The 20,112-nt window shown below is 46.3% G+C and overlaps 1 protein-coding gene and 1 long non-coding RNA gene across 4 annotated transcripts in view; one reads left to right on the top strand and one right to left on the bottom strand.

Annotated features, from left to right (window-relative positions):
* DLGAP2 (DLG associated protein 2) overlaps nucleotides 1-20,112 on the bottom strand; it is an 858,034-nt gene that overhangs the window by 70,773 nt on the left and 767,149 nt on the right. For all 3 annotated transcript variants that reach the window (XM_063726493.1, XM_054561150.2, XM_054561151.2), the window contains one exon: nucleotides 4,062-4,209. In XM_063726493.1, the coding sequence (XP_063582563.1) occupies nucleotides 4,062-4,209 (148 nt within the window). The remainder of the gene's footprint in view (nucleotides 1-4,061; nucleotides 4,210-20,112) is intronic.
* The window catches only part of LOC134761896 (uncharacterized), a 53,960-nt gene continuing 44,722 nt past the window's right edge, over nucleotides 10,875-20,112 (top strand). Inside the window, exons 1-2 of the long non-coding RNA XR_010141042.1 lie at nucleotides 10,875-11,012; nucleotides 11,494-11,688. This is a non-coding gene — a long non-coding RNA (uncharacterized LOC134761896). The remainder of the gene's footprint in view (nucleotides 11,013-11,493; nucleotides 11,689-20,112) is intronic.

Raw genomic sequence — 20,112 nt, 5'->3', positions numbered from 1 at the left:
TTTCTGAACCCCCTGGATTATGTTGGCAGACACATTTTAAAAATATACTGTTTTAAACACCAGATTAGTTCTTTTCCTTTAATTGTCAGCAGAGTAAAAGGCAAGGTCAAAGAATCAGGTTCTCCCTCTAGCAGTTGTGTTGTTGACACAACACGACACTGGTTGCCTGTCTCCAAGTTCAGACCTGTGGACCTCTCTGGTTTCACCTGAGGTGACCCACGTGCCAGAAGGACAGCCTCTTTCCTCGTGAGCCTAACTCAGCACGGACCCTGGAGATGCATGGGGTGAGCAAAGGGCAGCAAAGCCTGAAGCCACCCTGCAGGAAAGACAGACCCATGCCGGGCGGCAGAAACAGTTGGCACAACGCCGGCAGGGTGGCCTTTTTCAGAAAGGTCTGAGGATTCCTGACACTGGACAGAGACAGACAAACCCCAGGCAGGCACAACCAGGACACAGCCGGCAGGACGGCCACAGGAACCCAGCGAAGGGCTCAGAAGCATGCACACTGGCTTGGAAACAGGATGCCTTTCTGGACCATAAATTTCTTCCAATCTAAGTTTTCACTTATGTAGAATTTTATGGAAAAGTTGTAGATTGTGTCATTCCTGTCAAAGATCTACAGTGGACAGCGTGAGAAGGTCAGAACCTGTGTGAGGCCCTAGTACGCCTCAGTGGACACCCTTCTGCAAGCCCGGCCCAGGGCCCAGCTGCCCTCGCTCCTAAAGAAAAGACACCATTAACCTGGTGCGTGAATTTCAGAAACAGAAGCCGGCATCTCAGCGAGGACCCTCGGCTATGCTTCCAGCTACAAAGCCTTTCAGTGAGGTTCTAGACATGAAGGTGACTCCCCTTCCCCAAAACAAGTAAAAAGTGGTTGAGGAGCATCTCAAGTTGGTCCAGCAGGGAATTAAAATGATCTGTTCACCCAGACCTTCTGCCGAGACTCAGAACAGCTGGACCTCCCGCCGAGACCCTCAGGACACCCGGACCTCCCGCCGAGACCCTCAGGACACCCAGACCTCCCGCCGAGACCCTCAGGACACGAGCTGCAGGAAAACCAAGCAGAGTGCAGCTACTGCGGTTCCAGCGAGGAAACGGCATGGACATAAGCACCCCTCACAAGACTTGAGTTAGATTTTTAATTCCCTTCTTGTGTTTGAGAAAAAATTGAATGTTAAACATGAAGGGCAAACTTTTTTTTTTTTTTGAGACGGAGTCTCGCTCTGTCGCCCAGGCTGGAGTGCAGGGGCGCGATCTTGGCTTACTGCAAGTTCCGCCTCCTGGGTTCACGCCTTTCTCCTGCCTCAGCCTCCCGAGTAGCTGGGACTACAGGCGCCCGCCACCACGCCCGGCTAATTTTTTGTATTTTCAGTAGAGACGAGGTTTCACTGTGTTAGCCAGGATGGTCTCCATCTCCTGACCTCGTGATCCGCCTGCCCCGGCCTCCCAAAGTGCTGGGATTACAGGCGTGAGCCACCGTGCCCGGCCAAGGGCAAACTTTTAACAAACTTTGGTTTGTCACCAAATTCACGTCTCTCCAGAGCCCCGAAGTGTTAGTAATTCCAGATGTCCCACCCTCAACCACGGGAACTGTCCCCCTCCTTCCAGAATTGTCGGATCTTGTGGCCTAGGGCTGGACAATCAATTCGTGGAAGTTTGTTTCTGGGTGTGACACAGTCTCACCTAATACGTTTGTTTCTGGGTGTGATACAGTCTCACCTACTACCAGCGTTCCAGGATTATTTTAAATAACACTATTTTTTTTTGAGAATTCAAAACTGAGTTCAATTTAAAGTAATGCCATAGAACTCTGCAGAGGAATGACTTAGAATTCTAAATTTCAAGGTCATTAAATAAACCCCCAAGCACCCAACTTGTCTGCTTAACCATTGTTTCCAATGATGAATCCTTTCAGATAGAAAAAGATGTGAGAAAATGTTATTTTTACTGACTTATTTTTGTAGATACCATCTTGGGTTCATCAAAAGCAAGATGACGAGAGAACTAGTATATTTAGCTTACATTTACCCCCAAACATGACAATGAGTCGCAGAGAGCCTCTGAATGTTTCATGAGAGCATTTAAAGAGGCGTGAGATCCATTTAATTGAAAGTTGTTTGTGGAAAAGCATTAGAGATGAATGTTCATACCTCGGATGAGATAACTTTGCACTTCTGTTTAAACCTTTTGTTGGGTTACGTCTGATTTTTAAAGCTGTATTTTGGTAAACTAGGTTATATCCACTGAAAGGGAAGGTGATAGCTTTAAAAGAAGAAAGTCTGCTTTATCCTCATCCCTGTGTAGGGAGAAAGCTGTTAAAATGTATCATTGACTTTCAGTTACTCTGTTTAGTTAATTAGTGTCTCCCCAAATCATCTTGGACTTTATGCTGAAATAGAATGTTTCCTCAGTTGTTAAAATAATTACAATTATCTAGTTGCTGAGGATCAGTTGATGTTATTGTTTGCAGGGGGCTGGCTGGGAGCAGGGGGCTGGAGGACCCACCGTTCCCATTTGCCCAGGACTTGAGTGCAGGGCTAGGGATGGTCTTTCCTTGTCATTGGGAAAAAGAGTTAATGCAATTCCTGATGAAGATGAGAACTTAATCCCATTTCTGGAAGGAAAGAAGTAACTGAGTAGATAAAAGAGGTGGTATCCTTCTTGAGTTGTGGAATAAGAAAAACCTTAATAGTTCAGTGGAAAAAGTCCTGAGTACAACCTTCTGATGAGGAAAAAACCTGCAAAATGAATAGACTCTACCTCATGAGGAATTTAAAATCTGCGGCAAAAGAAAGACTTGTGCTTATTGAGCCCTAGGCAAGCTACCAAGAGCTCATAGCACGATCTGTAGCCAGGAGGGCTTTAGTGCCCAGAATTATATACTATTACTTATTGTTATCATGGTAATAATAAGGGCTATCATTTTTGAGTGCTTAGTATATGCTGGACTCTTTGCCTAATAACATCTAAAATTGACTGTGTACTTACTTTGTCACGCTGTTAACTGCAGCACGGGAGGCCACGGAAAGCCCAGGCCTTGGACCAGAAGCCCAGGTTAATCCCTGCTTCACAGTAAATCAGAGAGAATGTGAGGTCGGCTCAGGCTCTTAATCCCTACTCCACAGTAAGTCAGAGAGAATGTGAGGTCGGCTCAGGCTCTTAATCCCTACTCTACAGTAAGTCAGACAGAATGTGAGGTCGGCTCAGGCTCTTAATCCCTACTCCACAGTAAGTCAGAGAGAATGTTAGGTCGGCTCAAGCTCTTAATCCCTACTCCACGCTAAGAGAAAATGTTTGTTAGGTATACAAACTCAAGGTCAGCTCAAGCACTGTTTTCAAAGGCATTTAAACGAGTAAGCAATGTGTTTCATTAAAATGATACAATTTTGATTCTTCTTTGCCATGTAATACAGGATGATTAGACTGGAGGACATCTGCCCATTTTGTCACCGTGCGTTCTCAGGCCTGTCCACCACAGGTGGGGAGCAGGGGGGGCCTCCCTTTCACAGCCCCTGTGTCTCAGGGACCTGATTTTAACACCACCCCTCCCGTGGTGCCCAGGGACCCTTCTCCTGGCCACTGTGCCTGTCCTGAAATCAGTCCTGCCCTGGGAGTGGGGCCGACTGGCAGGACTCTGAGCGACACCAGGCTCTCCTCTCACAGGACTTTCTGAGGCACAAGTCAGAGGACAAAGCTGAAAGCCATGCTGCCAGAGCCTTTCCCTGGCCCCCTTTTACTGGAAAAAATAGCCTGGGAAGAAGGAAGACAGCCTGCGCTTTATCAACAAGAGAGGCCAAGATGACCAACCTTTCGGTCATTGCTTCCTCAGAAAACAATCAACGCAAAAATCATACAGAGTTATACATGTCAAAAATAGAATAATAAGTCCATGAGTCTTTAATCAGCCAGAGCTAATTCCAGGGGAACCCCCTGCGGCGTAGCCTTGCCCAAGCGCTGCTGACCGGGAGGGCAGTGCCATCGCCGCCTATGCAGCCGGGGCCTCCGTGCCAGCCTGGCTGGGGAGAATGGACCCCAGGGAGAAAGGGCGAAGGGACCCTGACCTGGCTCACGCAGCTGGCCTGGCTCAGGGTGCTGACGGCCCTCATGTAGCTCTGGTTCCGGGAGCGGAATTTCGGGGAGTTGTAGTTCGCAGTGGGGTCCAGGCTGTGGCCCACAGGCACGTCGCTTGCAGCTTGCAGGTAGCTCTGGCTACAGGAAAGAAGAAAGGAGAAAAGGCATTCTGTGAGCACCCACTGCAGGCCAGAGTGGGAACAACCGTCCAATCCACCGAGAGGCTGAGCACCTGCCACAGGGCAGAGATGGGAATGACCATCCAACCCACACTGAGAGGCTGAGCACCTGCCGCAGGGCAGAGATGGGAACAACCATCCAATCCACACCGAGAGGCTGAGCACCCACCGCAGGGCAGAGATGGGAAGGACCATCCAACCCACAGTGAGAGGCTGAGCACCCACCGCAGGGCAGAGATGGGAACAGCTGTCCAACCCACACCGAGAGGCTGAGCACCCACCACAGGGCAGAGATGGGAACAACCATCCAATCCACACCGAGAGGCTGAGCACCTGCCGCAGGGCAGAGATGGGAACAACCGTCCAACCCACACCCAGAGGCTAGCATCACATTTCCAACTGAATGTCTGTATCTTTTGATGGGTAACTTTGCCACATGCAAATATTCTGAGATTCACATTTACGAATGTGAATTGCATTAAAAGTAATAGGGGAGGCTATTTACAAAATTGCCTTTGAAACCTGAGATTTTACGGCCAGGTAGTGAAATTAGGGTCATTCCATATTTTTAAAAAAGTGCCGTAAGCACTAGTAACTCACACAGCATAAGAGCAAACTCAGCTCCTGAATTTAAGCCCAAAAATCTGAGAGTCTCATAAAAATTACTGGCTCTCTTGCAACTTTACATATTTAAAAAATAACAGAAAAAATACAAGGCTCACTTTCAGTTTTAACTTATGCAAAGTTGTCCAGGTTATGCAATATCGGCAAATGTAATAGGAGGAGTAGGCTGAGTGAAATCCATTTTATTATCACAATGGTTGTTTTCTTCCAAACTCCTTTAAAATAAACCAATGTTCTCTGGTCTTCCTTCTTGCCGTTTTGTGAAATGTTAAAAGCATGGAAGAACCCTGTGAGTGTTTGGCAGATCAAAGGTCTGGCTTAGCTTAAATTTCTGGCTAACTGGACCACTTTCAAGTTTTATTGACAATCTTTCCACAATGCAGTAAAATTCATTTTATCAAAAGCTGTAGAAATGTGGATAAAAATGATTAATTATTCTTCTTGCCTGTTTTGGATGATAATAGGAACATTAAATATCAGTGCACAAGCAGGTACATAAAAATGTCTATAGATGTTAGGTGGACGATTCTGACTCCAGAGTTGGGCATTAAAACATGCACTTTCTTTTCAAAGTAAACCCTTGGTGCAGTTTTTCTCTGATTTACTTCAGTCTTTAAAAATGGAATATCAGAGAAAAAAACTGGACTCCATGAATTCTTATTCAGTGAAGCTGATTCATTATAGATTTAAAGTCATTATTTCTGCTAAATATATTTTTGCTTTAAAAGAAAATGTAAAATATATTGCAGCTCCTACCTACCTTCCCCTCCCTGACTTAGACCAAAAAAAGGAAAGAAAGAGAGAGAGAGAAAGAGAGAGAGAGAGAGAGGAAGCAAAGGGAGGAAATTAGTTTTGAGCCAATTCTAATTTTACTGTGTATGAAGCACACAGTCTTCACATCGACGCCCCGCCGACTGCCGCTGCATCTGGGCAGTGGGACGGGCAGCTCTGCTGCAGATGTGGGGACCTGCACCAGCACCAGCAGGGGCTCTGTCCCCTCCTCTACTCTGTGGATTCCCCAGATTGACTGCCAGTGAACAGAAGGTGAACAAACATGGACCCCTGAACTTGGCTGTCATCACCATGAACGCACGGGTTCAACAGAGTGGCAAAATGTCAACAGCATCCTGAGACACAGTCGCAAGTTTGAGGCTCAGGTTGATGGATGCGTGGACTCATTCTGCAAGAGACCAATGCTGGCTTCCTTTGAATGTGTCCACGTGCCTGTGCGTGTTTAATACAGGGTCATGTGCAGGGGACGGAGCCCCGAGCTATGGAGCCCGAGCAGTGTGGCCTCAGGTGGATGCCAAGAGCCCCGACTGAGGCTCTTAACTTGACTCACCTTTGTCTTTGCAGAAACGTAAACTTCCTGCACTTCTGCTCTCCTTCCGTGCTTCATTGGGATTGCTGGTTTCATACCCTCCATTTCTACCAATCGGCACTTTCTACCAATTACCAATTTTCTTCCAATACAACAGCCATCCCTTCTGATTAACACCACCATTTTGCATTTTAACATTCTCAAACTGAAGCTGCTTTCTAGACTGAGAGAACCTAAAAGAAGGATTCTCATCCTCTGGATCTGGTGTCCACAGTTTCTAACCAGTGCCTGGTACATGAACGAAGGGATCACCTCAGAGCCATGGCTCGTCGCCCTGGCAGTGGCTGCCGGACAGCCCTCACAGGTGGATCCATGTATTTTGTGAGTCTATGTTTCAAATACATATTCTCTCAATGATTCTCTTTATTTCAAAATGGACTGTGACATATAAATGTTGCCACTGAAGAAAGCTAATAATTTTTTTTAAAACATAGACTCACAATAGCTAACATTTTCTATGCACAATTATGCCAGAGATGCTAATAAGTGTTTTGCATTGTCCTAACACATTTAATGTTTACATTAGTCCTATAAACCAGGCCTCTTCCCAACCCTCCTCCTACGAATGCAGCATCAGATGCACATTGCTGCCAGGTCATCGCGCGCTGGTGCCAGGTCACACACACTGGTTCCAGGTCATCACGCACAGGTCATCACTCACTGGTGCCAGGTCATCATGCACTGGTGCCAGGTCATCACTCACTGGTGCCAGGTTATCACGCACTGGTGCCAGGTCATCGTGCACTGGTGTCAGGTCATCACGCACTGGTGCCAGGTCATCACACACTGGTGTAAGGTCATCACGCACTGGTGCCAGGTCACACACACAGGTTCCAGGTCATCACGCACAGGTCATCACTCACTGGTGCCAGGTTATCATGCACTGGTGCCAGGTCATCGCGCACTGGTGTCAGGTCATCACGCACTGGTGCCAGGTCATCACACACTGGTGTAAGGTCATCATGCACTGGTGTCAGGTCATCACGCACTGGTGCCAGGTCATGCACTCAGGCTTGGGCGGGGTGGGGGCAGCACTCCCTTCTGAGTCCAGGCGGCCTGGCTCTGGAATTCATGCTTTTAAATCCCAAGGTCACAGCTGCTGAGTCATAGGACCACAGAGCCCCAAAGATCCCATCCTCTGATACCACAGACTTTTAAAATAGTTAAAAAATAGCAAACAAAACCTCAGCCTCATTTGGCTTAAGAGGCTTTTTAAAAAATATTATAATGGCTTAGCATTTTATCATATAGAGTCCCAGAAGGCCAGGTTCCTCACAGTCACAGATCAAAACTCAAGAACTAGGACTAGGGGGAGCCGATCAAGTTGGGGGGATGCACCCTCCGGCGGCCCTGCAATGTGACACAGGGTGAAGTCCCCAGCACGGCTCACTCCACAAAATCCGTCTGACTCTTCCCCCTGAAAATCCCCCTTGGACATCCCGGGGCATTTTCAAGTTGACTTTCAGCCCCTTTGGTTATCTCTCCAAGAGGTAATTCCTACGGCATTCCAGGTGTCAGAAATGGAAACATATTTTGCTATATGGACTTAGTAGCTCAGAATTTTTTTTTTAAATAGTGAAAAGTTTTCTAGAATAACACAGAAATGTTTTTGTTCTAGTTTTGCCTTTCAGATGTTGCTCCCCTTAGATTGTCATTCACACACACGCGAGAGGGAAAGCTGTGCAGGTGAATCCATAATCCCAAGACGGAACTGCAGGATTCCTGGTGTTCAACCTTGTTCTCGCCGTTTGCGAATGGTTCCAGAGCTGCTCCCTGAATCCTGGGCTCAAAACCTCCTCTGTGACTTAGGTCGTTATGAGAACGAATGTACATAACAAAGGGTACCCCTGAAAGGGCCTCTGCCCCAGCTGTTTAGATCCATCTAAACATGCTTGAAAATACACAACGTAAACCATCTCCTTTGTTACCTTGGAAAGCAGTAAGGATTCTACGCAGGTTATGCTAAGGAGATATTTAAGAAATTTTTTTTTCCATACTAAATGCGTTCATTTGAAATACAGAGAGCATCTTCTCATTTCTATAAATGGGATCTGACAGGAGAAGCTCCCAAATATAAGAAGTGTTTCTTCCACTGCATTCAGTGGAAAATGGAGCACGCCAAACAGCGCTAGTGAAACAGACATTCGTGTGCACACGCGTGTGTGTGCTGTGTGTGCATGTGTGTGTAGTATTCCACCTGCAAAATGGAAAGTCTTAGAACATCTTTCAGTACACATTTCAAATAATACCACAATTAATGACTGGATTTCAGAAAATGGCTTCTTTCCAGATTATTTCCACATTCAGGGTAAAAAGTGTTCTTGAGCTTTCTGTGCCCTTGCAGGAGATGAAGGCATGCTTGTTCCCTAATTGCACATTTTTGGGGGAAAACCACATTTGCATCTCACTGTTGGCGCCCACATCTGGGCTGCCCCACGGTTACCCCGACAATCCATCTCTGGGCTCTTGACCGCAGAGGCTCGGAAACTCCATAACCTTGACCACAGAGGCTTGGAAACGCCATACCCTTGCCTGGCTGCCCTCCTGGTGCTGACAGTGCCTCCGACGTGTGACACCACTCCAGCTGGTGAGTCCATGGAGCACCCGCTCAGTGGCTTCTGAGCAGAGTCCGGCCTTCTCCATGCTGACGACTGCTCTTCCTGCGGCCCATGGCAGGTGGGGCTGCAGTGGCTGACCCAGGGCCAGCTGAGAGTGAGAGCCAGCATGCTCAGATGCATGACGCTGGCCCGGGTCCCAACGAGGCTGACCCCAACCCAGTGTGGACAACCTCCTCTGGCTCTCCTCTGCCCTGGTCCTAGTGCAGCTGACCCCGACCCAGCTGGACCAACCTCCTCTGCCCTGGTCCCAGTGCAGCTGACCCCAACCCAGCCAGGACAACCTCCTCTGCCCTGGTCCCAATGCAGCTGACCCCAACCCAGCCAGGACAACCTCCTCTGCCCTGGTCCCAGTGCAGCTGAACCCAACCCAGTGTGGACAACGTCCTCTGCCCTGGTTCCAGTGCAGCTGACCCCAACCCAGCCAGGACAACCTCCTCTGCCCTGGTCCCAATGCAGCTGACCCCAACCCAGCCAGGACAACCTCCTCTGCCCTGGTCCCAGTGCAGCTGACCCCAACCCAGTGTGGACAACGTCCTCTGCCCTGGTTCCAGTGCAGCTGACCCCAACCCAGCCAGGACAACCTCCTCTGCCCTGGTCCCAATGCAGCTGACCCCAACCCAGCCAGGACAACCTCCTCTGCCCTGGTCCCAGTGCAGCTGACCCCAACCCAGCCAGGACAACCTCCTCTGCCCTGGTCCCAGTGCAGCTGACCCCAACCCAGTGTGGACAACGTCCTCTGCCCTGGTTCCAGTGCAGCTGACCCCAACCCAGTGTGGACAACCTCCTCTGCCCTGGTCCCAATGCAGCTGACCCCAACCCAGCCAGGACAACCTCCTCTGCCCTGGTCCCAATGCAGCTGACCCCAACCCAGCCAGGACAACCTCCTCTGCCCTGGTTCCAGTGCAGCTGACCCCAACCCAGCCAGGACAACCTCCTCTGCCCTGGTCCCAGTGCAGCTGACCCCAACCCAGTGTGGACAACCTCCTCTGCCCTGGTTCCAGTGCAGCTGACCCCAACCCAGCCAGGACAACCTCCTCTGCCCTGGTTCCAGTGCAGCTGACCCCAACCCAGTGTGGACAACCTCCTCTGCCCTGGTCCTACTGCAGCTGACCCCAACCCAGCCAGGACAACCTCCTCTGCCCTGGTCCTGGTGCAGCTGACCCCAACCCAGTGTGGACAACCTCCTCTGGCTCTCCTCTGCCCTGGTCCCAGTGCAGCTGACCCTGACCCAGCTAGGACAACCTCCTCCAGCTCTCATCCACTTGGCTCTACCCGTCCTTTGCTATAACCAGGGCTGGGCAGGTTTGCAAGGATGTGCCACCAAAGGCTTCCCAAACAGAACACAAGGAGAAGGCATCTCAATAAGGTGCACCTCCCACGTAAGTCTGGGTGCTTGGAAGTGCAAGAAAGGCCCTCTGCAAGATGGCAAGAGTAGCACACGTGTAGTCAACAGTGTGTTGGGGACAAAGACTGGAACATAGATTTTTTAATGCAAAATGCTAAAAGGAAATCTAGAGTGTGTGCCAGCTTGGAGGCGGGGAGTGAGCACTGTTTGTCTGGAGAGCAGAGGGTAAAGGGGGAAAGGCATTCTGGGAGAGAAGTTTGGGGAAGCAGAGTGGGAAACTGTGAGGGACACCCCAAAGAGCTTGATGTTTATGCCAGAGGCAAAAGAAAAGTACTGCAAGTTCTTGACCAGGGACTTGTGAGCTGGGAGCTCAGGATGGTCCCTGTGCGTGGGGCTTGGAGGACGAGGTGCCTGAATGCAGGAAATGGCGCCCTGGACACCCACCCCGAGAGGCTCCTGCAGACCTGAGCTGGTTTTGCATGAGACACCAAAGGGCTTGGATTTTAGGGACACAGCCCACAGGAATGAGGAATGTGTTAGAGCTGAGATGATTCCAAGGCGCCTAGACTTCTCCCAACAAAGGCAAGATCTATGCTAGGAAGAAAAACAGGTTTTGGAGGTTTGACCTGAGTTTGATTTGGACCTGCTGATTCTACGGCACTTCCAAGAAGTCTGTGAAAGAACAGAGCAAGTGTGACGGTCAGGGCTGTGAACCTCAGTGCTTCAGATGTGAAAGTGAGGAAGATGTCGGGCTGTGAGTGTCACGCAGCAGAATGGTGGAGGAGGCCTCTCGGGTGAGGCGGGGCCACGAAGGGAATCCAGGAGCAAAGTGAGAGGGGCGTGGGGCGGAGAAGGCTCCTGGGCACCCGAGGGACAGGAGGAGCCTGGCCGCAGAGCAGACGCTGAGAAATCAAGTGGAATGAGATGGGGAAAGACCGTCAGATGGAGCAACCTGGGGTCATTTTCAAAAAAGACAGTTTCAGTGGCTCTGGGTGCAGAAATGAGATTGCAGATGTTAAGGTAAGAAAATGGATGCATGAGTGGAACTTTTGAACAATTTGTCAGGAAACAGCAGAGAGGACAGGCGATTTGAGAAAGGCTGTGAGTTTTCTTGGATGGGGGGATGAGACAACATGGACATTTATTTTTAGAAGGTGAAAATAAGACACTATGGGAAAGACACTCAAAGAGGCTGGACTGGGATCATTTTTCCTGTCTACAGGAAACGCTATGCTGAGGCCAACAGTGTGCTTGGCCGTGAAATGTGCTTTACAGGTTGGAAGTAACATGGTGCGCAGAAGGCAGTTTCTGTGCACAGTGGAGCACGTGTGTTGATGCCTGACAGCCCACGTTCAGATCCTGGCTCAACCGCTCGCCAACGGTGTCATTTGGACAAATCTCTTAATCTACGCAACGTACAATGAGGACAGTTGTCACAGGACATAACTTATGGAGTTCTGTGAATATTAGGTAAGAATGCTACATGTAATACAAGTATAATACATAGTAAGCACTTAGTTAATGTTAACACATACTATGCTTAACTTGTCCTTGTGAGACCTGTATTGTGACTCCAGATTTTGGCATTTGGTAGATGTCTCAGAAAGAACTGGTCTGAACAAAATATTTCAACTGTTTAATTTTTTTTTAAAAGAACAAGGTAAACTCACTAAAAAAAATTATTATTCTTTCTTACATAGAAATGAAACAGAAAAATAAGTACCCATTAAATTGTACTAATTGAGAGAAAATTGATAGACAGTGAAAGGCACAGGTCTCACTTGTAGGACTCAGTGAGTTTTGACAGATGTTGACTGTGGCCTCCACCCGTATCCTCATGGGCATGTTGTATTGTCTTTCTTTTTAACTTAGGCCATTCTAGTGAAATTGAAGTGTATCCCTTAAAGTTTTAACTTTCACCTCCTGGATGACTCATTCTTATTGGACATTTGTGTATCTTCTTTTGCAAAGTAACCCTTCGGCTTTTATGCCCATTTTTGTGGGGTTGTCTTTACGTTCTTGTTTTGTAGGAGTTCTTTACATATTCTGCATTCAAGCCCTTTGTCGGATAGACATTTCCCTTATTCTATGGCTTGCCTTTCCATTTTCTTAATTGTGTCTTTTAATGAACAGAATTTAAAGATTCTGATGGCTGGAGTCTCTATTCTCTCACACGGATCTATTTTGTCTATTTGAGTAGTTCTTAATCTGGGGCAATTATGCCCTCAAGAGACATCTGGTGATGTCTGGAGATATTTTGGGTTTGCCACAATTTAGATGAGGGTGCTACTCGTGTCTACTGGACAGAGGCCAGAGATGCCGCCAAAAGATCCTACAGTGCACAGAGAGCCCCCAATGAGAGAGAATCATCTGGCCCCAAATATCAAGAATGCTGAAGGTGCACGGAGACCCCCCAATGAGAGACAATTGTCTGGCCCCAAATATCAAGAGTGCTGAGGTTGAGAGACCCTTTTCTATTCTTACATGAATATCACACTGTCCTGATTAGATTTAACGCAAGTCTTGAAATCAGATAGCGTGAGTCCTCCAACTGTGTTCTTTTTTATCAAGACTGTTTTGGCACTTCTAGGTTCTTCACATTTTCACACATTTTAGAATCTTCTTGTCAGTTTCTCTAAAAACTGAGGTTGCCTTGAATCACATTGATTCTACTGAGATTGCACTGAATCCATACCTCATTCTGGGAAGATTTCACATCTTCACATTACTGAGACTTCCAATGCATCACAGTCTAGCTCTCGATTTATTTAGATGGTCTATCTTAGAGCACCACAATTCTACAATGTTGTTGAGATGTTTAAAACTAATTGCATTTTCCAATTATTCATTACGGGTCTACAGAAATGCAATTGATTTCTACCTATTTCATTCACGTCCTAGCCTTGATGAATGGCATGATCTGTTCCAGGATTTGATTTGTAGTTTCCTTAGGTTTTCTATGTAAACAATCATGTGATCTAAGAATAAACCTGGAATATAAACATGGAAGGAGCTCCTTCCTTTTAAACCTCGTGCTTTTTCTCTTCTTGTTTGCCTTCTGCGTCTGGCGAGGACCTCCGTTAGAATGTTAAGTAGAGGAGCTGAGAGTTGGCATCCTTGTGTTTTATCTCATCTTAGGGAGGGAGTTAAATGTTGAACCCTTAATGTTGACATTTTTTTTCCCCAGGGTTAGAATTGTAGCCTTTTACTTACTTATTCCACTTATTTTAGTACACTTGTTATTATGACTGGGTTGAAGCCTACCATTTTACTGTTGTTTTCCATAAGTCCTATTCATATATTTGTTCCTCTGGTTTCTTTTTGCTTTCTTTTGGGTTAATCAAATATTTTTAACATTGAGCTTTAGCTCGTGTTGGCTGTACGGCATAGCGTTAATATTTGAGTGGTTGCTCTAGAGGTGCGCTGTCTGTTATGGTAGATAATGGGATCTAATTAAACTTAAGAGCTTCTGCACAGCAAAAGAAACTATCGACAGAGTAAACAGAAAACGTACAAAATGGGAGAAAATATTTGCAAACTATGCATCCAACAAAGGTCTAATATCCAGCATCTATAAGGAACTTCAACAAATTTGCAAGCAAAAAACAATGTGGGCAAAGAACACGAACAGGAACTTTTCAAAAGAAGACGTACATGTGGCCAACAAGCACATGAAAAAATGCTCAACATCACGAATCATTAAAGAAATGCAAATCAAAACCCCACTAAGATAGCATCTCACACCCATCAGAATGGCTATTACTAAAAAGTAAAGGCTGTGAAGAAAAGGGAATGCTCATACACTGCTGGTGGGAGCATAAAGTAGTTCAACCATTGTGGAAAGCAGAGTGGCAAATCCTCAAAGAACTAAAAACAGAACTACCATTTGACCCAGCAATCCCATTATTGTGTGTACATACAAAGGAATATAACTCATTCTACCATTAAAACACATGCACATTCATTGCAGCACTATTCACTATAGCAAAAACGTGGAATCAACCTAAATGCCCATCAATGGTAGATGGATAAAGAAAATATGGTACATGTACACCACGGAATACTATGCAGCCATAAAAAAGAATGAGATCATGTCCTTTGCAGCAACATGGATGGAGCTGGAGGCCATTATCCTCAGCAAACTAACACAGGAACAGAAAACCAAATACTGCATGTTCTTCCTTATAAGTGGGAGCTAAATGATGAGAACACATGGACACAGAGAGGAGAACAACACACACTGGGGCCTCCTGGAGGGTAGGAGGAGGGAGAGGATCAGAAAAAAATACCGATTAGGTGCAATGCTTATTACCTGGATGACAAAATAATCTTACACCAAACCCACATGACATGAGTTTACCTAAATCACAAATCTGTGCAGGTACCCCTGAAACTAAATGAAAGATAAAGAAGTAGCCACATGTGGATACATGTATTTAAGTTAAAAATAGATTCCTTAGCTTTTGTTTATTTGAAAAGTCTTTATTTTGCTCTCATTTTTTAAAAGATATTTTTGCTGGGTATAGTATTCTGAATCAATAGACGTTTTTGATCACTTTAAAGATATGATTCCATTGTCTTCTGGCTCCCATTGCTTCTGACAATAAGACAGTCATAATTTTCTAATTATTCCTGTGTGTTCTGTTTGACCCCTTCCTTGGTTGCTTTATAGATTTGTCTCTCTCTGGTTTTCCACAGTTTAACTATTTTGTGGCTAGGTATGATTTTTTTTCTATTTATCTTCTTAGAGTTCACTGAGCATTTTGGGTCTGTGGATTCTTTCAAACCAAATTTGTAAAATATTTGGCCATTTTTTCTTCAAAAACTTCTGCCAAATTCTCTCACTTTTCTCCCTGGTTCTCTAATTATATGTGTGTCCCTTCACTTCTTCTTACTACACATATTACTGAGGCTCTGTTCTTTTTTAAAATATCTTACCTCTACTTTTTCATATTTGAGAATATCTACTGTTTTATTTTCAAATTACTAAGCTCTTTTCCTGCTCTCTCAATTCGCTCTTAAACCCATCCCATAAATTCTTCATTTCAGATATTGTGGTTTTCTGTTCTTGAAAATTCAATTTGGCTCTTTCTCATGGCTTTCATTTCTCCATCTCATCAGGCATTAGGACCTTCTTTTCCTTTAAGACCTTTAACCTTGTAACAGCCATTTTTATATCATTCATAAGACCTTACAATGGCTGCTTTAAAGATCTTTCTGGTGAATTCTAACATCGGGGTCTTCTCAGGCTTCGTTTTGAGCACATCAGTTTTTTCCTTGCATGTGGGTTTCATGTTGCTACAACTTCAGCCTCTTTTTGGCATGAAGGACACGACTGGCGGAAACCCTGGCACCTGCTCCCTCCACCAGTGTGTGCTAGTTTTGGTTGTGGCCGATCCTCCTGAGCTTTGGGTGTTTGGCTCGTGCGTTGCTAGGGTGGGACTGGGGAGGCTGCAGATGGTTTACCTGGCCTGCGCATTGGTGGACTTCAGCCTCCAGACTGATCTTCACCATCGGTGGTCAGCAGCTGGAAACTAAACTTTTTCAGGGGTCCCCAAGTGTTAATAGACTTTGGGGTTTCCCTCTGTGGCTCCATCCCTTCTGTGCTGACCCCCACCTCTTCTGGCAGCCCCAAATCCCATCCTGTAACAGACACATCCAAGGAGACTGCGGCTTTCTGCTCCAGTTCCTACTGCCCTCCTGCGGCAGGTAGCGAGGGTGCTCAGAGGGAACTCACGGGACCGTGGGCAGCCCCGAGTGAGTGCGGTGCCTTTCCTTTAAAATGTGAATAGTCTCTACTTCCTGCCCAACTCTGCTTTCAAACAGGAGGATGTGTGTGTGTGTATGTGTGTGCATGTGTGTGCACATGCATGCATGTGTGTGTGGGTTCCACAGTTCATGGCTGTCATCTGTATGAGCGTTTGTTCAATATAAGCTATTATCCCAGAGCCAGAACTCCCCATTATTACATTAAAAAAAAATCGTGTTGCCAGGGTGAGCATCTGTCCTTGGCTCGGCCAACCTGCATATCAGTTCTGCTGCTGTAGTTGTTGGTTTGGGGAGCCCAGCACTGCAGAGGCAGAGGCTGCGCCATGGGGGGCTCTGCCTGGGTGGTCTCCTTTCCCAGAGTCCCCGGAGCTCGTGTGGGCACAAGGTCCTCCGGTAAGTCATGTTTTCTCCACACCTGGAGGTGATGCTGGCAACACAAAGTGGGGTCCAAGCCATTGATGGAAGCTGCGGCAGAGGCCACCTGCAGTCCGCCAGGTGTCTGTGGTCATATTCCAACCTCGGCACCCCTTGTCCTGCCTGTGGTACCAGCAGTGCTGACTGTGAGGTCTCTGCCAATGCAGCTGGTGATTCTGTATTCACTGAGGCAGTTCTGAGGTGAGATTTACCCTCTGGCTGCAGAGGACCCATAGATGCTCTCTTGCCCTACTGCAAATGCTCAGGAGACCGGAGGTCTGTGCCATCCATTTTTTTTCTGCCTATGAAGAGCTGATTTCTCCATCTGCTGAAGGTACTGGTGGGGTTTGTGAAGGATCCCATGAGAAGTATGTGATGATCCACCATGTCCCCTGGGCTACAAGGACTCAGTCACCACTGAAGCCAGCGCATACACTTGCAGTGAACCAGCCTCCCCCACCTGGCTCTGCCGAAGGCCTCCTGAGGCCCATTTTCACTGAAAACCCTGCCGAGTCTGAGACCTGTCAGGTCACGCATTGCAAAGCCTGGCCTTATTGTTGATATTTGTACCGGGAATAGTTGATAGAGCTAGAATAAAAGGTAGAAATTTAGTCCTTTGGCATTCAACATTTTTGAGGCTTATTTTTAAAAAACTCAATTTGCTTATCTTTCTCTATGATTTTTCCAAAAAGAATATACAGAGGAGGCCAGTGAGAGTGAACTGAACATGGAGGGCTCACATGAATTCAGAAGAATGGAGACCTACATCTGTCTGAACCAGGGCAGAACGGGTTCTAGAAAAAGGGCGTTTACTGCTGCTGTTAAACTGCTCTCCCAAAATATGTTAATTTAGAAAATGAGTTACTCATCTATCAAATACTTTCTGGGCATCATTTATGAAGGCATCACCCTTGTCCTCATGGAGCTGGGTGCGCAGTGCAGAAATTTCAGTTGAAGTCAATTTTCTAACGGATATATTTACACAGGCCCAATGTCTTTCTAAAAATCTTATTTTTCTCAAATTGCTTTATATTTCAACTGCGAAATGTATTTCCAAGAAAAGATAGCAATATTGTGCTAAGGAGTATAAATTAGATTCCCTTTGAGAAAGGACAGTGACTTAAACGTCAGAACAGATGTGATGAGCATTATGGAAATCCTCCAATCATTTGTCCTCCAGGATATGGGTGTCAGTATATCCATACTGATGAACATACACATTTTAAGATAGATGAAAAATCTGCTCCTGCTACAAAATTGTGTCTCTGTAAATCTTTAGAGATTAAAGAACATAAATCAGATTTTTAAAAATGATGGATAATTTTTATATAAACATATGTATATGAAAACATAATACAATAATATAATGTTACATATGCAACTAATTTATGTTATCTAATATTATATGTAGTACAGCCACTTTGAAAAACAGTCTGGGAGTTACTCAAAAGGTCAAACATTGAGTTATCAAGGACCCAGCATCTCCATTCCTTGGTATATGCCCAGGAGAAATGAAAACGTGCGCCCACATAAAACTCATACAAGAGGCTGGGTGCCGTGGCTCACGCCTGTAATCCCAGCACTTTGGGAGGCTGCGGTAGGTGGATCTCTTGAGCTTCGGAGTTTGAGACTAGCCTGGGCAACATGGTGAAATCTCATCTCTAACAAAAATACAAAAACTTAGCTGGGTGTGGTGGTGTACATCTGTGGTCCCAGCTACTTGGGGGCACTGAGGAGGGAGGATTGCTTGAGCCCAGGGGGTGGAGGTTGTAGTGAGCCGAGATTGTGCCACTGCACTCCAGCCTGGGCAACAGAGTGAGACCTCATCTCAGAAAACAAAAAGAATAATGGTCATAGCAGAATTATTCATAATAGCCCCCAAAAGGAAACAACCTAAGTATACATCCGTGATGAATGGGTAAATAAACTGTGGTCTATCCATACAATGGAATATGGTTCCATCATAAAAATAATTGCAGTTCTGACACATGCTGCAATGTGGATCAACGTTGAAAATGTTATGCTAGAAGCCAGACACAAAGATACAGTATTGTGGGGTTCCATGGCCACGACAGGGAGAATGCAGGTTAGTGGTTGCCAGGGGTTGGAGGAGTTAGGGGAAGTGGCGAGTGACGGTACAGGGTTTCCTTTTGGTGTGAAGTGAATGTTCTAAAATGGATTGCAGTGATGTTCGCGCAACTCCATAAATAAACTAAGAACCACTGAATTGTACTTCAAGTGGATGAATTGTATGGTACTTAAATCATAACTCGATAAAGGAGGAAAATAAGATACGAAGAGCACTCTATTTAGCTTTACGTCATCTGAAAGTTGAAATGAACTGTACGCTCAGAATGTAGACTTGTAGCAAATTTTCAAAAAAAACACACTGGTACCTTCAGTTCGTCTTTTCTCTCGGGCCTCAAGGGAGGACAGTGAGGGAGCTCTGGGGCAGCAGAGTTAACAATAATTCATTTTCCACAAATACTTTCATTCTTCCCCTCTGATTTGGTGCTGGTTATGATTCTCTGTGGAAGGTATTATAATTAACCTTGCTTTAACAAGAAGAGAAAGTCTTCGCTCAGAGGTGACAGGTTCTACAGCATGAGCTCGAGCTGGGATTTGAGCCTGAAGACCTTCTGATTCCAAATTTGGCATGTGTTGCTTTTGTGGCATATTTTAAACATTTGCCATGGATTATTACAACTATATGATAAACTAATAATTCAGACAAACACGGAAACGAGTCAACAGTTTACTTCCAGAGTGGAGAGCTGCAGGCTTCGGTTCTCAGCCCGTCACGGACGCTGTGGGCTCGGACAGTTAGCAAAGGCTGCATGCTCTGTTTTCTTCCTTATAACAGGGAACGTAACATCAGCAGGATCACAGGTTTGCTGGAGGGGACAACCACCGAAAGGAGCAGGGCATAAAAGTCTTTGAATTGCTAATTGAAAAGATTTCATCCTAAAGAGGCACTTAGGCCCACAAGAATGTCGCACGTTTCTAAAGCTCATGCGCAAAGGACAGGCCATGCTCACTAGAGCCCTGGATTCACGCATTCACCAGAGATTCTTGTGATCATCTGCTTCCTTCAAGTCACGAACAGAAAACGTCAGGGGAATATGGAGGCCGCTTTGCTTCTCAAGCATCTCAGAGGCACGCGCTCTGAGAGCCCTGCTGTATCCACTTGTGTGGTGACGGATGTGCAAATCAAGTATGTAACCATCTTCAGCTCAAATCGGTCCACTCCCCTGAGTGGCAGGGAGCTGTGTCAAGAACACAGGAGTGGAGGTCAGGAGGTCCGGGTCTGGGGCTTGCATTCGGTTCTGTCCATCCTCACTGTATGAACCTGGGTAAGTCACAGATGTTGTTCACCCACTGTTTCCTCTTTCGGCAGTGGAAGCAATGATGGTGCCTGGCCTGCGTCCTCAGGGGCCGATGAGGTCAGGTGAGCTGAGGGCACCGAGGCTGGCTGCAGGGTGGTGTGTCCCGCCTGGCTTCTGGTGCTGTTGCTTCTAACAACAAAGCGACTGCACTATCTTTATCCTGTTACACCCCAAGTACTCCACACATGACGCAAAACATTGGACCTTTTCTGCAGCAGCTCCTGACAGATGCTAAGCTCAGCGATTCTAACGCCCGGCCTATCACAGAGAAGCTATGATTCTGCCTGTGGTATCTTCATTATTATTTATATCTAAGCCATTTATG

The sequence above is a fragment of the Pongo abelii genome, chromosome 7 (genome assembly GCF_028885655.2).
Source record: "Pongo abelii isolate AG06213 chromosome 7, NHGRI_mPonAbe1-v2.0_pri, whole genome shotgun sequence".
NCBI classification, from domain to species: Eukaryota; Metazoa; Chordata; class Mammalia; order Primates; family Hominidae; genus Pongo; species Pongo abelii.
Note: the sequence above shows the minus strand (reverse complement) of the source record. Positions and strands in the feature narration are given on the sequence as shown.